Source organism: Danio aesculapii, chromosome 15 (genome assembly GCF_903798145.1).
Source record: "Danio aesculapii chromosome 15, fDanAes4.1, whole genome shotgun sequence".
Classification (NCBI taxonomy): domain Eukaryota; kingdom Metazoa; phylum Chordata; class Actinopteri; order Cypriniformes; family Danionidae; genus Danio; species Danio aesculapii.
This window is the reverse complement of record NC_079449.1, coordinates 11,381,890-11,396,386: the sequence shown is the minus strand read 5'-3', so window position 1 is coordinate 11,396,386 and position 14,497 is coordinate 11,381,890. Positions and strand designations below refer to the sequence as shown.

Sequence of the window (14,497 nt, the reverse complement as noted above, 5' to 3'; positions counted from 1 at the left end):
TTTCTAATATTTTATTGGGGGAGCCAAAATCCGAATGTGCGAATATAAAACCAACTTTATCTCTATCTAGGATCAGTCTGATTGGATTATTACTGATTACAGATGAGCGGCCAGTCGTGCTCAATCATATCACGTGCTCCTCTCGAAATTAGTTCATAAAACTTCACTTAAGGATTTAGCTGATATCATAAAAAATCCTTAACTGGTCAGTAATGGTCATCTGACAAATAAATAAGTGTTATTGCTGATTAAAGAGAATAAAAATAAATTTTGTACACAGCAATGCTTTTAATCTAATAAAATAGATGAAGAGGTCAACAACACAAACATCAATGAAGACAGACTGAGACTTAAATACACACACCAAACTAAACAATTAAATCAAGTGAATCAAGCCCTAAGTGAATATACAGACACTGAAAACAAGGACACATAACTAAACCAAGCACAAAACCTGGATTTATGAAACTATAACTCACAAGATATGTCTTAGACAGAAGATTATGCTGAATACAGATGACAGTTACTGTTTAACTGTATTAAATATATGCATTATTAACAGTGATTGCAAAACTTTTTTTTCCCCAAACAAGTTTTCTACATTTCTAGAAATTCAAGTGTGGTTTTCTTCTCTTGCTCATCCTTTTGTGTCTGTCTCATTTCTTTAATGTCCAGATGATCTTCAGCAAACGCCGTCTCCAGCACCAGCACCAGAGACTGTTTCAGCTTCTTCTTATAATCATCACACATGAACACATAGAGAAATGGGTTCAGACTGCTGTTGAGATTAACCAGGTAGAGAGTAAAAGTAAGTATGTTCACAAATTGATCAGTTATTATTAAGTAATTATTATTTTTTGTGCTTACTATCCAAAACCAGCAAACATGTTGTGGAAATGAACAGATGAAGAAAGTCAGGATTACAGTTATAATGAGTCTGTATGACCTGAGCTGTTTCCTCTTTTTGAGGCGTTTGATTTTTACTCCAATAGCGATGTATGAAGATGCAACGATCAGGAAGGGGAGGAGAAAGGTCACTATAAATCCATATGCGACATTTGTACCTTTAACCTCAAAAACGTTGACGTAAGGTAAAATGTAGCCGATGGATGAAACCCAGATGATGATGCAGATGATTTTGGCGCTCCTCAGAGTTCTGTTATTTTGAGCCCAAACAGGCAACCATGTGCACAGGCATCGATCCAGACTGATAACTACAAGAAACCAAATGCTAGCAAAGACATTTTGTGCTGCTGGGATGAAGAGAAAGTGGTCTATAAAGACAGTCTGCTGCTTGCTCAAGATTAAGCAAAAATTTGTGACTGAAAATAAAAGGAAGATGAAGTCTGCAATCGCCAAATTGAGAAACCAAATGGAGTTGACAGTCGTCTTCATTCTGCAGCCCGCCAGAAATATGACCAGCCCATTTCCAATTAGACCCACTATGACAGTGGAAAAGAAAACGCAGGCAGAAAAAATCTCAAATCCCTTCTCCACAGTGCTCTTGTGTGTTGAGTTTCCAGTCACATTTTTAAGCCCAAAACTGCTGTTTTCTAAACAAAGAAGCACAGAAAGGACTGTCAGTGTGTCATTGTGCTGCAAAATTCTGAACTATTAGCTATTAGAGTTTATCTGATCATGCTCCTCCCAAACATTTTAATGAAACCTCTTTAGAATAAAACCAATAATTAGTCTTTTATATTGAATAACTTTGCATTTGCAGTGTGTGGACTCATTAGAAGGACATCTTTGTATGAAGGGTCATTTGTTTGAGAAAATAAATGTGTATCCTGTGATTAATTATATGGATTTTATATTATCTATGTGCATTGTCTGTGTTATAAACAATCTTGTATTTATATTCTGAAAGGTTTTCATAAACATATAATATGCATAATAGATATTAATTTCTTACCCATGTTTTGAGATGTCAATGCAGTGGAAAGAGTCGAGTCTTGATCTTGTTCCTTCTTCTTCTTTGTGTGACCGATAGTTGGTTTTATACCAGAGCAAACCCTGGAACATCCTGATTAGACTAAATATGGTCATCAGCAAATATCTGCTGTTGGGTATTGGCCAATTAAGAATGCCAGTTCTTTAATGTTGCTGACCACTTCAGCACTCTGATTAAGGAGTAGGAGTCAGGAGATATTTTCCACCTTTTATTGTGAGCAAGGAGGTAGTTTTCTGTAATGAACAATAAGTATTAGTAAATAATAAAAATATCAAACACGCAAAATATTTATGTACTGACACAATAAATATGCTGGGTGTAAACAGACATAAATGACTAAAGCTGCATTATATAAAGTACGTGTGACATCATAAGGCATAACAAATGTGGAATATTGTACACTGAATCATAATCAAACACAAACGATGACATCGGGATTAGCTGCGACGCCGATGTTAGAAGAACTTTCACTCTTGTTTCACATGGAATGCTCAATATCAAACATTAATATCAAACATACAAGGGTAATTACAAACACGCCGTCAAGGAACAAACTTACTTGCCAATAACTTTACCCCACACTGCACAATGCCTCATGGATGGAAACCGCGTCTCACTCAGATGACTCAATACCACTTCTCATATATGGGCTGTTTCTCAATATGCCTTCTTCAGTGGTCTTGCGTCCTCATGTTCCCGTGTAATGTCATCATCAGCTGCCAAAGTTCAGTTCCAGTCAGGCCCGGCCCTGTACATTTGGGGGCCCTAAGCTGAATAATTTTGGGCCCCTACCTTGCTCTAAATAGTGGAGTTTTGCCATTGAAATCCGGCCCACAATGATTTTGTTGCTTATTAAATGCAATCAATGAAACAGAAAAGTAACGCTTGATTTCTGCTACTTAATAACTCTCTGAATGACTTAGACATTTTAAAACAGCACTGCTTTTGTCAACTAGCAGCTTAAAAAATGAAGAATTAAACCATCTTTAATAAAGGGAACAGTGATTCCTACTTTGCGATTTCCAGAAATGTAAATAGGGCTACATTTTTAGAATGAGCCTAAGTTGGATTAAAAATCCGAAACAATATTTCAGATATTGTTAGCTTAAGGATCCTCTCTATTCCTTAGTAAAAGCTTGTCTCAGCAAAAAAACTTTTACTGCTTTTTAAGAGAACTCTTAGTGGTAAAATAATAAAAGATGAAAAGATAAAGTGTTTTGTGAATACGGGCCCTGTATGCTAAACTAACACTGCATTCATAATTAATGCTAGATATATAGCATTAGTTTTCAATATCAGTTAAGGCTACCCCGATAGCAAGAACATTTGGGCCAAATGTGGGTGATAGCTGGCACATGTTGCTGAGGTATGGCATAGCTGAACAGATATGGGCCAGATTATTATCATATATGTTTTGCCATACATTCAGAAAAGGCGGAAATGTTCTTCTGGTTCACAGCTCATTTTGCAGTTTGTGGGCCATTTAACAAAAAACACATAAGAGCCTAGTAAGGCTCAGCTATGGCTGACATCGGTGAACATCGACTTTTGGCTGACTTTAGGATTGCATCTGGAAAACAAGCGAAACTGAACACAGGTGTATTGTTAGCAGACATCTGCCAGACCACACTTCAGTTGCCAAGTCTACCCTGCAAGCTTAACATTCTTCCCGCCTGTCATTTGTTTCAGGTAAGTGATAATTTGCCATTCAAAGTGTATTACTTAAATATTCATCATTATATGTAAAAGTTAGGACTCATTGAGTGATTAGTTATTCATTTAATTAAGAAATGCGTGGAGTTGAAAAGTATTTTCCTCTTTGAAAGTGGTGTTAATGTAACGTTAGCGCTCCAACAGTTGGATGTTTAAATTAACGTTAGCATTAAAGTTATTGCCAATTTCCAATGACCACAAAATACAGTTTATTTATTATAGATAAATAGCAATTTGTGAAAATGTTCAGTCACGTTTCAGTGTGGTTTAGCAAGGTTTAAAATAAAAGCGGTCCTATTAGGCCTAACATGATAGTGGAAGCCAATAGAAAAAGCCAAAACTCAACATTTATAAATTATCAAATTTTTGTTGTCTAATGGTCATTTGATATCATTAAATGTAATGTAACTGACTTCAATAACATGGTTTGACCAGCGTAGCGCTGTAACGGAGACGATTTTAGCTCTTCTGGGTTCAGTTCAAAAGAAGAAGAGGATCTTTACTCTTATGAATAACACACTGGACAACAAAAATGACAGCACTTAATCATAGCGGTGTGATAATGGCACGAGGTAATCTTTGCAATCATCACTTCAACCACAGTAATTCATTTATATTAAAGAGCCCCTATTATACATTAAATAGGGTCATATTTTGATTGTGAGGGTCTCCAACAACAGTCTAATATGCATGCAAGTCTTATAATCTGCATTTATTTTACCTAATTTTCCCAGCGACTCCCATATGAATCGTTCAGCGATTAATTTGTTCCCAAACCCCTCCTCAGCCCGAAGCTAATCTGTGCTGATTGGACCAATGACAGCCTGTTGCGATTGGTCGAAACTTACAGGCTTCAGTGTGAGACAGAGTGAAATGCCCAGCAGCTAATCAACAATATAAAAGTAGTCACAGTGCACACATGCTTCATTGTTTAAGGCGTGGATTTTGGCTGCCAGTGGGTGAATCTAAATACAGACGATGGACTGGAAAATACCGATGACCAACTATTTTATTGAGCAAAAACTCCCAGAACTGGCGAGGAGATCTCCTAGCCTGTCACAGTCTACCTGCTCTTTTCACACAGACACAGACACACACACACACACACACACACACACACGCACACACACACGCACACACACACGCACACACACACACACAGACACACACACACATTACCCTCTTCCTCAGAGGGCACAACACACACACACACATAACCTCCACAACTCCTCAGAAGACACAACACACACACACAGGGCCGGAGCAAGCTGAACTGCCGCTCTAGTCAAAGGACGATCACGCCGCCCTCAACCCGAAAGTGAAAACGAAAGTGACCCGTACGCGGATGGTGAGGAAGGTGTCACGGACGCCACCCTCTCTATTCTGCCGCCCTAGGCTCGGATATAACTGCTGAGGATGCGAGTGGTGAGGGAGGTGTCGCGGATGCCGCCGTCTCTATTCTGCCACCCTAGGCGGCTGCCTAGGTTGCCTCTATGGACGCGCCGGCCCTGCACACACATTACCCTCACCGTTCACCTAGAGCATCAGTTCAGTTTGCTGGGTGCAATTTAGACACCTCACCTTGAACCTGAGCTGAAATATTTTGAAACTTGACTGTGGCATGTGTGTAGGAACAGCTGACGATCCATAAACAAAACGGCACGCGTCGCGTTTTTTAACGTGGCTTTACATGCGATATGATAATATAAAGAGTTAACCTGATACAGTACACGCGGTTACAAGTAACAAAACACAACTAAATACATCATTTGCAAGCTAGAGTAAACGAGGCAACAATTTTAATCGCACGTACTTACACTTGTTAAATGGGGGAAGAAACTGATTCATGATGCGCTGATCCATGTTCTGACAGTCTTTACCGATCCTTCCTTTAACAAACGGCCGATGAAATCTTTTTTAAGCATGTAGTTTCCAGAAGCACTCGAACTGCTCAAGACTGGGCTATATTGCTGAGGTTTTATCTTTGGATAGACTGTCAATAATATCCATCTGCACAGCGTGACTTCATTCGACCGGTGTCTGTGTGTGTGTGTGTGTGTGTGTGTGTGTGTGTGTGTGTGGCTATTTTTCTGTGTTAGCGGGTTTGTGCGCGCAACTACTTGTGTTTTGTAGTCGCATCATCACGAAACACCTAATGACTGGTTATCAAGACGACTCGTTTGAAGTTTGAAGTCGACTCTTTTATAGATGAATCAATAGTTTTAAACACTGTACACTTACAGATTTAAGCCTTAGCTAAATATTTCACTTCACTTAGAGCTGTGTTACACACTACATGGAAGGGCATTTTTAAAAACCCATAATATGGGCTCTTTAAATTTATACAATAGATTTAAAGCAAACATAATTACAGTATTAATCCTAAAGAAATAAGAGTGAAAAGTTTAGAATTTATTAAGCTGCTTAAATATATATGTAAAAATACTATCATTGCATGTGTAAGTAGTTTGGTTTTAAAGATTAACCTATGTTAGCTGTGTTTTGATCGTTTTAACAGTTAAAAGGATAGTTCACACAAAAATGTAGTTGTCATCAATTACTCTTCCTTCATTTGTTTAATTTATTTCTTCTGTTGAACACAAAATAATATATTTTAAAGAAACCTGGAAACAACCTGTAACAACTGACTTCAGTAGTATTTGTTTTTCCTACTATGTAAGTCAATAGTTACAGGTTTACAGCTTTCTTCAAAATACCATCTTTTTTGTTTAGCTGTGGAAAGAAACTCATAAAGGTTTGGAGCTATGTGAACTTTATTACATATTCGGCTATAACAGTACTAATGCAAAACACAAAGCCAATGCCACATAAGTGTTTAGGAGTCAAGTGCAAGCCAGAAGATAATGACCTAGTAACTAGTGCTGGGGTTAATGTTCACCAAACTGGAACAATTTAGATTTGCAGAAAATTTTAAACTGATTTTAAACTTAACTGGGAGAATCATTAACAACTGCTTGCAATTGATTGAATAAGATATATATATATATATGATAGAAAATGTATAACATTTGAATGAATATTTAAAAATGTATTAGATTACATGTATTTAGTTTCACCACACTGTTTAGCATTTTGATTTGTATTGTAATTTTGCAGATGTATCTCCAGGTTGTATTGCTGATCATATTATTTCAATTCTTCTTCACTGCAGGTGCAGGTCAGACAGAATCCCATCACTCCCCTCATTGAGCGTAAAACAAATATTTCTGTGAAATTCACTCTACAGTATGTCCAGTCTGTAAAGAACTTTCCACTGCTTTTAACTCGACCAGCAACTTGTTCAAGCACTTGAACAGAAAGCAAAGGACAATATGCCTTTTTCACACTTCCTGGTTCCGGTAAGCGAAACAGCGTATTACAACATCCGGTTCCAATGCAACGGAGTATAATAGAATGGCAGAGATGTCTCGTCGCTGTTATTGCAGCGTTCCCGGCTGCTCCAGCTTAAATAAAACGACATCCTTACCTCAATTTCCACGAAAAGACAAAGGACAGAGGAAATCATGGGTGAAATTAATTAGACGGAATGAATGTTTTTCGTTTCAAGTTATATGCCATAGTACGCTCATGTGCAGGATGCACTTCAAAGCGGAGATCATTATGTTTTATCAATTATTGGTGGTCTTAGTTTTATTATGATATGAAATTATATCTGCCTTCCACAAACAAGTGCTCCTATCAAGATCATTAATATATAAGCATAATTTTCTCACACATTGGAATAATAGACAACTAATACAAATGCAATTTTTTTTATAACAAAATTAATTTGGTTAGTCAGTTTTATAATAAAGATGGAATACTTTTCTTACAATGAATTCCTTTCTCATCACAGTATCTCAATAACCCTGTAAGTTTTCAACTGTTATTGGTTCAATTCCTTCAGAGACCCATATGTTATTTAATGGTATTAATCAAGACCATCGTCTTTTGATTTTACTAAATCTTATGTTGGCAAAACTTGTTTTACAGTAAACACCAAGAGTAATAATAGAGCTTTTCGAACTCTTTTCCAAAAAGAAATCACTACTGTTCCTTATATAAAGTTTTATTGGATGTCTTTATTAAAGGGTGACTTGATTTGCTGAAAAAAAGTGTGGCTGTGACCACAGAAATATCAGGTTAAAACAAAATTAAAGAAATATCCTATAAACTTCTCCACAGATTTTATCCAGCAAAACATTATTTACAAGAATGTAAAAGTGGAATTGATGTAAATTGTATTTTTGTAATGAATACGAGGAGACGCTTTTACACTTTTGGTATTGTACATACTCAGTCAAAAGGAAGAGGTGCAAAAGATTATTAACAATTTTTAGTGTTTAAAACCTCTTTCATCATTGTGGGAAAATGAACATTTTAGCTTTACTGTCTAATTTACTAATAAGCAACAAAATTTTAAGGTATTGATCACTGAACTATGCTTGCATATTACCAGCATCAGAGACTCTTTAAACAAGGAAGCCTACCCACTTTAAAGAATTGTGAACTCTATAATGTATTAATTATTACATATGTACATTTTGTATATTTGTGTTTTATTTATAATTACCCCCTGGTATATGTATATTTGTATAAATGTATATTTCTTTGTGTTGTAAAATGTTATTTGCTGTTCTTTAAATAAATAATAAAAACATTCAAAGCAGATGAACAAAATGAACTGGAACATGAACTAACTTGAACCTGAAGATTCAGAAACACACCCTATACGCTACAGACGGACTGTTTTGAACATATTTGCTTTAAAATTTAGTAATTAGTGTTAAACTGAAGTGCTTTAATAGAATCGTATTCAAACACTGAACACAACAACAATCATCTTTATATTTTCCGGCGAGTTGAAGCTAAATTATGTTTCCAGACTTGAGTAAACCTTACGAGCATTAAGCAACCTGTCATTATGGGGCTCCTCGTTCTTTCACATTGACCGATAGCAACTCGCCCGTATCTGACCCTGAATACAAAGGAAGGAGGTGGTTAGCACAGCTTACGGACAACTACTAACGTAAAACTAATCCAGCTGGATGTTAAATAGTTATTTTTGCTAACGAATGGCTTGAGTTAGCAGATCTTATGCTGTTGGCTGCGCACCTTACTGTAACCTAACATTGCACACGCTTCGTGTAAGACACATTTTCTGCACAAATTCCTTTTAAATGCTGATTTATTTAGGCTACGTCAGTTTTACACATTAACCAAGCGAACAACGTGTTCTTGTCCAAATTATGGCAAAGTTGACAGTGAAAGGGTCATCCAATGTCCTGAGGCTGTCATGTTTCTGCGACTGTTAGCGAAACCGGAAAAAGCGAAAAATTGCTTCGGAAGGCGCTTCCTATATTCAATTCCACTGCAAAAAAGGTCTATACTCACCACGGAGGACACTGGCACCCAGAAACACAGCGGCCCAACTAAAAAAAGCAGGCTAAATTGGACTTTTGTGCAGGATCGGGAGTGAAGGTGTCTTCTGAATATGAAGAGAAGTGTAGCTGCTTATGGGTCCATTCACATATCTTTTGTGCGCGGGATCGCATTGGGATTGCATATTGTGCGCGCTCACATTTCCCAAGTTCACCCAGTTGAAAACCACGAGTTACACGGCAAGAACTGACGGATCAGCTTCAGGCTTTGTATGGAATATACATTTCTGTAGTCTAATTACCTCAGACAAACTCAGAACACCCAAACACTGAAGTGCTTTTTCATACTATGGATGTCAGTGGTTACAGGTATTCAGTTTTCTTCTAAATGTCTTCTTTTGTGTAAAAAAAAAAGACTAACAGGTTTGGAAGAAGTGAATGATGAGAGAATTTTGTTTGGAAAGTTTTGGGTGAACTCTTTATGTCTTGAATATGTCAAGCTGCTGTGATCAACCCACTGTAATGTTTTTCAGTGAATATTAATATAATATTCAGTGAACATTACTAAAAGAGCTGCAGTTTATTTTGTATTTTTATAGATATATTTTATATGTTTTAGTAGTAACTTCAAAGTAAAGTAATTAGTAATCTGATTTCTTTTCACATGAAGTTATCTATTACTAATCCATTTACTTTTTACTACTGTAATCTATTACTTTTTTAAAGTAACTTAACCAACACTGTATATATACACTACCGGTCAAATGTTTGGGGTCAGTTTTTTCCATGTTTTTTTAAGAAAATGATTCTGTTCATCAAGTCGGCATTAAAATTATTATTTTTTTTAAATCTTAAATTGTTCAATATTTATTACAATTGTAAATAACTGCTTTCATATTGTATGTAGTTTCAAATGAATTGATTACTCCAGTCATTACTGCTTTTATTACATTTATAATAAAAATTGCTATACATTTATAATAATAATAATAATAATAATAATAATAATAATAATAATAATAATTAATAGAGTGATTTCTGAAGGATCATGTGACTCTGAAGACTGGAGTAATAAAGGTGAAAATTCATCATTAAAATCACTGGAATAAATGATTAAATTAAATGATAAACTACTTTTGAACAGTTATTTTACATTGCAATAACATTAAAATTTTTTACAACGTGTTCTGTATTTTTGATGAAATAAATGCAGCCTCAGTGAGCAGGAGAAGCTTATTTTAAAACATATAAGAATCAGACTGACCCCAAACTTTGACCAGTAGTGTGTGTGTGTGTGTTTATATATATATATATATATATATATATATATATATATATATATATATATATATATATATATATATATATATATATATATATATATATTAACATTTACATTTACATGTATTTATGTGTGTATTATATAATCTTTGCATCAAATATATGATATTTATATTTATCTAACAATTATTTCTATTTTGTATTATTCTGTTTGTATGTTGTAAAATTTTTCTAACTCCTTTTTTGTCCACATTTTGTTCAATAATTGTTTTATCGAATGTTATTTGCATTGATTAAAGTAAATTTGATTGTAATCTTTGTTGTGTGATGTACTCAGTTAATATATGTGGTATGCCACATGTGGGCCACATAAGGATGTAACAGAACTCAGCCTTACTAATCTTGAATACAAGGCCCATATCTGGGCCACATAAAAATGTATTACTTGGCTCAAGCTTGGTGGAGTTGTGGCACTACTTTGGTTCAGTTCTGGCTAAAAGGATGTGGGCCAGTTCTGGGCCGGGGAACACTAAATGATCTGGGCCACATCTTAGCTGTTGATTTGGGCCAGATCAGGGCCAAAGGAAATTTGTTGACTGGGTTGTTGTCAACTTTTTTTTTATTTCTAAACACAATTTTGACTGATAAATTGAACATGAAAATGGTCATGGTGAGGGGATAGAGGAAATGAAGCGGGGACCCAATTGCAGAAACGAAGTACTTTATTTAACAAAAACTAAACAAAATAACTGAAACATTCCCGTGGGGGAAAAACAGCATTAATACACACTCATACTAGGCTTGACAGGATTTGGCATGACAGACATGAAAGAGATTAAAACATACGAGACATGACAGGACTAGTATCTGGAATCTGCCACCAAAACAAGAATTAACAAGACCGGAGTGGAAGAATCCTGAGAAAAAAAGCTTTAAAATGACTTTAACGATTTAACCGATATCAGAAAAAAATCCTTAACTGGTCAGTAAGGGTCATCTTATAAATAAATAAAGTGTTAGTGCTGATTAAAGAGAATAAAAATGAATTATGTACACAACAATGCTTTTAATCAATAAAAATAGATGAACAGGTCAACAACACAAACATCAATGAAGACAGACTGAGACTTAAATACACACACAGAACTAAACAATGAAATCAGCCCTAAGTGAATATACAGACACTGAAAACAAGAACACATAACTAAACCAATCACAAAACCTGGATTTATAAATCTATAATTTACAAGATATGTCTTAGACAGAAAAGTATGCTTAATACAGATGACAGTTACTGTTTAACTGTGATAATTACAGTATTAACAATGATTGCAAAACTTTTTTTTTCCCCAAAAAAGTTTTCAACATTTCTAGAAATTTAAGTGTTTTTTGTTCTGCCTGTTAATCATTTCGTGTCTGTCTCATTTCTATAATGTTCAGATGATCTTCAGCAAATGCCGTCTCCAGCACCAGCACCAGAGACTGTTTCAGCTTCTGCACTGTGATTGGAGCTAAAAGGTAGATGAAGTCTGCAATCGCCAAATTCAGAAACCAAATGGAGTTGACAGTCGTCTTCATTCTGCAGCCGGTCAAAAATATGACCAGCCCATTTCCAATGAGACCCACTATGATGGTGGCAAAGAAAATGCAGAGAAGACAGATCATAAATGCCTTGTTCTGCACAGTGCTCTCATCTGTTGAGTTTCCAGTCACAGTTTCAAGTCCAGAACTTGTGTTTTCTACACAAAGAAGAAAAAGATAGACAGAAGACAGAAGCACATTAAGGATGCTTTAAAATTAGTTTGATTGTTGTTCAAATTCATTTTTCATTTCCTTGAATGTAAAGTTTACCATAAGCAAATAAATGTCAAAAAGACGTCTTTGTTGTATGTTCAGAAAATGTCCACTGAGGAGCCAGAATGAAACTTTTAGACGTCTTTTTAGAGTTGAGTATCAACTTCCAAGTGACATTAAAAGTGAACATTTAAAAGAGTTAAATTAAGATAAATAAATGTTTAAGATTAAGAGTGAGGAAATAGCGGTGAGGAAGCTGGAAAACTTCTGGACTGAGGACACACACATTTACAGTTATTTAGGTGTTATTTAGTTATTTAAGTTAGGTGACTTCCTATAGACGTAATGCCATTTCTGCTGTACCAATTGTATATTCTGTCCCTTTACTCTAACTCTACCCCTAAACCATCATAGAAAACAGTCTACATTTTTACATTATCTAAATACCATGGATTCAAAATGCCATTTTCCTCATGAAGACCAAAAAATATTCCCAAAGGTCTAAATGTTCTGGTATTGCTATAATTTTGAGGTCATGCAGTATGGTGCTCACAAGGTCAGGAATACAACACACACCACACACACGCACACGCACACACACACCAAGTTATTTAGAAGGATTAGATTTTCCTAATTCCTAGATATTTGATTGAGCTTTTCCCCATTCTTGATAAAATATCAGTAGAATAAGACAAAAATGTCATTTAAATGTAATAACCTTGCATTTGCAGTGTATAAATTCATTTTGAAAGAAGTACATCCATGTAAGGGTCACTTGTTTTACAGAAAAACGTATATCTAACTTTTGTTCTTATTTATATTATTGATTTTCTCTTATATTTCTGTATTGACTTTCATCTTAAACAGTTTAGAGTTTTTATTCTGAGAGTTTTCTGTAAACATAAGCATAATAAATATAAATTTCTCACCCATGTTTTTGAGGTGTCAATGCAGTGGAAAGAGTCATCTGAGAAGGAGCCATCTTCACTCCGCTGGGCTCTTATTCTGGCTGCTCTGTTCTGTCACGGTATGGGGGTTGGAGGAGATGAGGCGAGAACCCAATTGCAGAAATGAAGGACTTTATTTGACAAAAACTAAACAAAATAACTTAAACATCCCTGTGAGGGAAAAACATAGCATTAATACACACTTATACTATAGGCTTGACAGGATTTGGCACAACAGACATGAAAGAGATCGATGACAAACTCAACTACATCCTTAACGACAAGGAATTCAAAGACATCCGTATCAACGTCGTCCTCAATTAACGACAATGGGCCAGCACAGGACAGAACACACGAGCGCTCACATATGCGACATGTATGTCAAAAAACCCCACATACACCATGACAAGAGCGTGCATCAAGACCACGTCTGGACCTCACACAGGCCCGCATTAAAGCCTTGCTTATACTTCTGCGTCGAGTGATCGGCGTGACTAATGGCACCTGCCTTTGCGCATTGCCGTGCATTTATACTTCTGCGTGCTGTTTGTGTTGCTCTGAAATAACACAGAAACGCTAGCTGGCAGTAGGTTTTATGTTCCTCTGTGTCGAGTTTCTTCACTGGTGTTGTTTTTTCTGAACGCTACCTTAATGTAGAAGTACTGTAGCTCAAACTCGCTCATTCAGAGGCGGGAACCAGCGGACGTGCAACAACTTTAATCGTAAGGTAAACAAAACAAAACTTTTCATCTGGAACTCTTTCATGGGACTCGACACTTGTGAACAGTCACTCCAACAGGTTTACGTACCTCTCGGTCTCGTCAGCATTACACCAAGCCGACCAATCACAGTGCTTGCGCTACGCGTCGTTGCAACGTGTAGTTACATTTTTTGAGAGGTGCGTGTCAGTATCGGCGACGGCTACATCGAGGGCTACGAGTCCACGCGCAGGCTGTGCCGGAACATACTCTGGCACTTGACGCAGAAGCATAAATCGGCCTTAAGCGGGAACATGCGGTCATGACAGCGCAAGGGCGTAGGTTTGCACCTGACATTGGTGGGGGCGGAAGGCCGAAACCTGTATGTAAATATATATATATAAACCCGGGGTTCGGGTGGTTTGAAAGACCAAGAGTTAGGATTATTAATATTTTATTATTATTCAAATGGCCAAATTCTGACTGAGGAAATTTAATGTGAAAGTTTAATGTGCTGGCCAGTTTTTTATTTACCTTTAGGCGTCAGTTTTTAATTTAAAACAAGTTTTAACAGATTTCATTTTTTGAGAGGTGCGTGTCAGTATCGGCGTCGGCCACGTCGAGGGCTACGTGTCCGCTTGCAGACTGTGCCGGAACATACACCGGCACTTGACGCAGAAGCATAAATCGGCCTTAAGCGGGAGCGTGCGGTCATGACAGCGCAAGGGC

At 36.4% G+C, this 14,497-nt stretch overlaps 2 protein-coding genes across 2 annotated transcripts; both read right to left on the bottom strand.

Moving 5' to 3' along the window:
- Positions 1-488: 488 nt before the first annotated feature.
- On the bottom strand, positions 489-2,587 carry LOC130242450 (C3a anaphylatoxin chemotactic receptor-like). Its single transcript, XM_056474565.1, has 3 exons — positions 2,514-2,587; positions 1,916-2,187; positions 489-1,553 (listed from the first exon to the last, which is right to left on the bottom strand). Exons 2-3 carry the CDS (start codon positions 1,917-1,919, stop codon positions 598-600), a joined length of 960 nt encoding a protein of 319 aa, XP_056330540.1. The 5' UTR covers positions 1,920-2,187; positions 2,514-2,587; the 3' UTR covers positions 489-597.
- An 8,463-nt stretch (positions 2,588-11,050) lies between these two features.
- On the bottom strand, positions 11,051-14,106 carry LOC130242452 (chemerin-like receptor 1). The gene is made up of 2 exons (XM_056474568.1): positions 13,053-14,106; positions 11,051-12,068 (listed from the first exon to the last, which is right to left on the bottom strand). Exons 1-2 carry the CDS (start codon positions 13,054-13,056, stop codon positions 11,731-11,733), a joined length of 342 nt encoding a protein of 113 aa, XP_056330543.1. The 5' UTR covers positions 13,057-14,106; the 3' UTR covers positions 11,051-11,730.
- Positions 14,107-14,497: the final 391 nt, after the last annotated feature.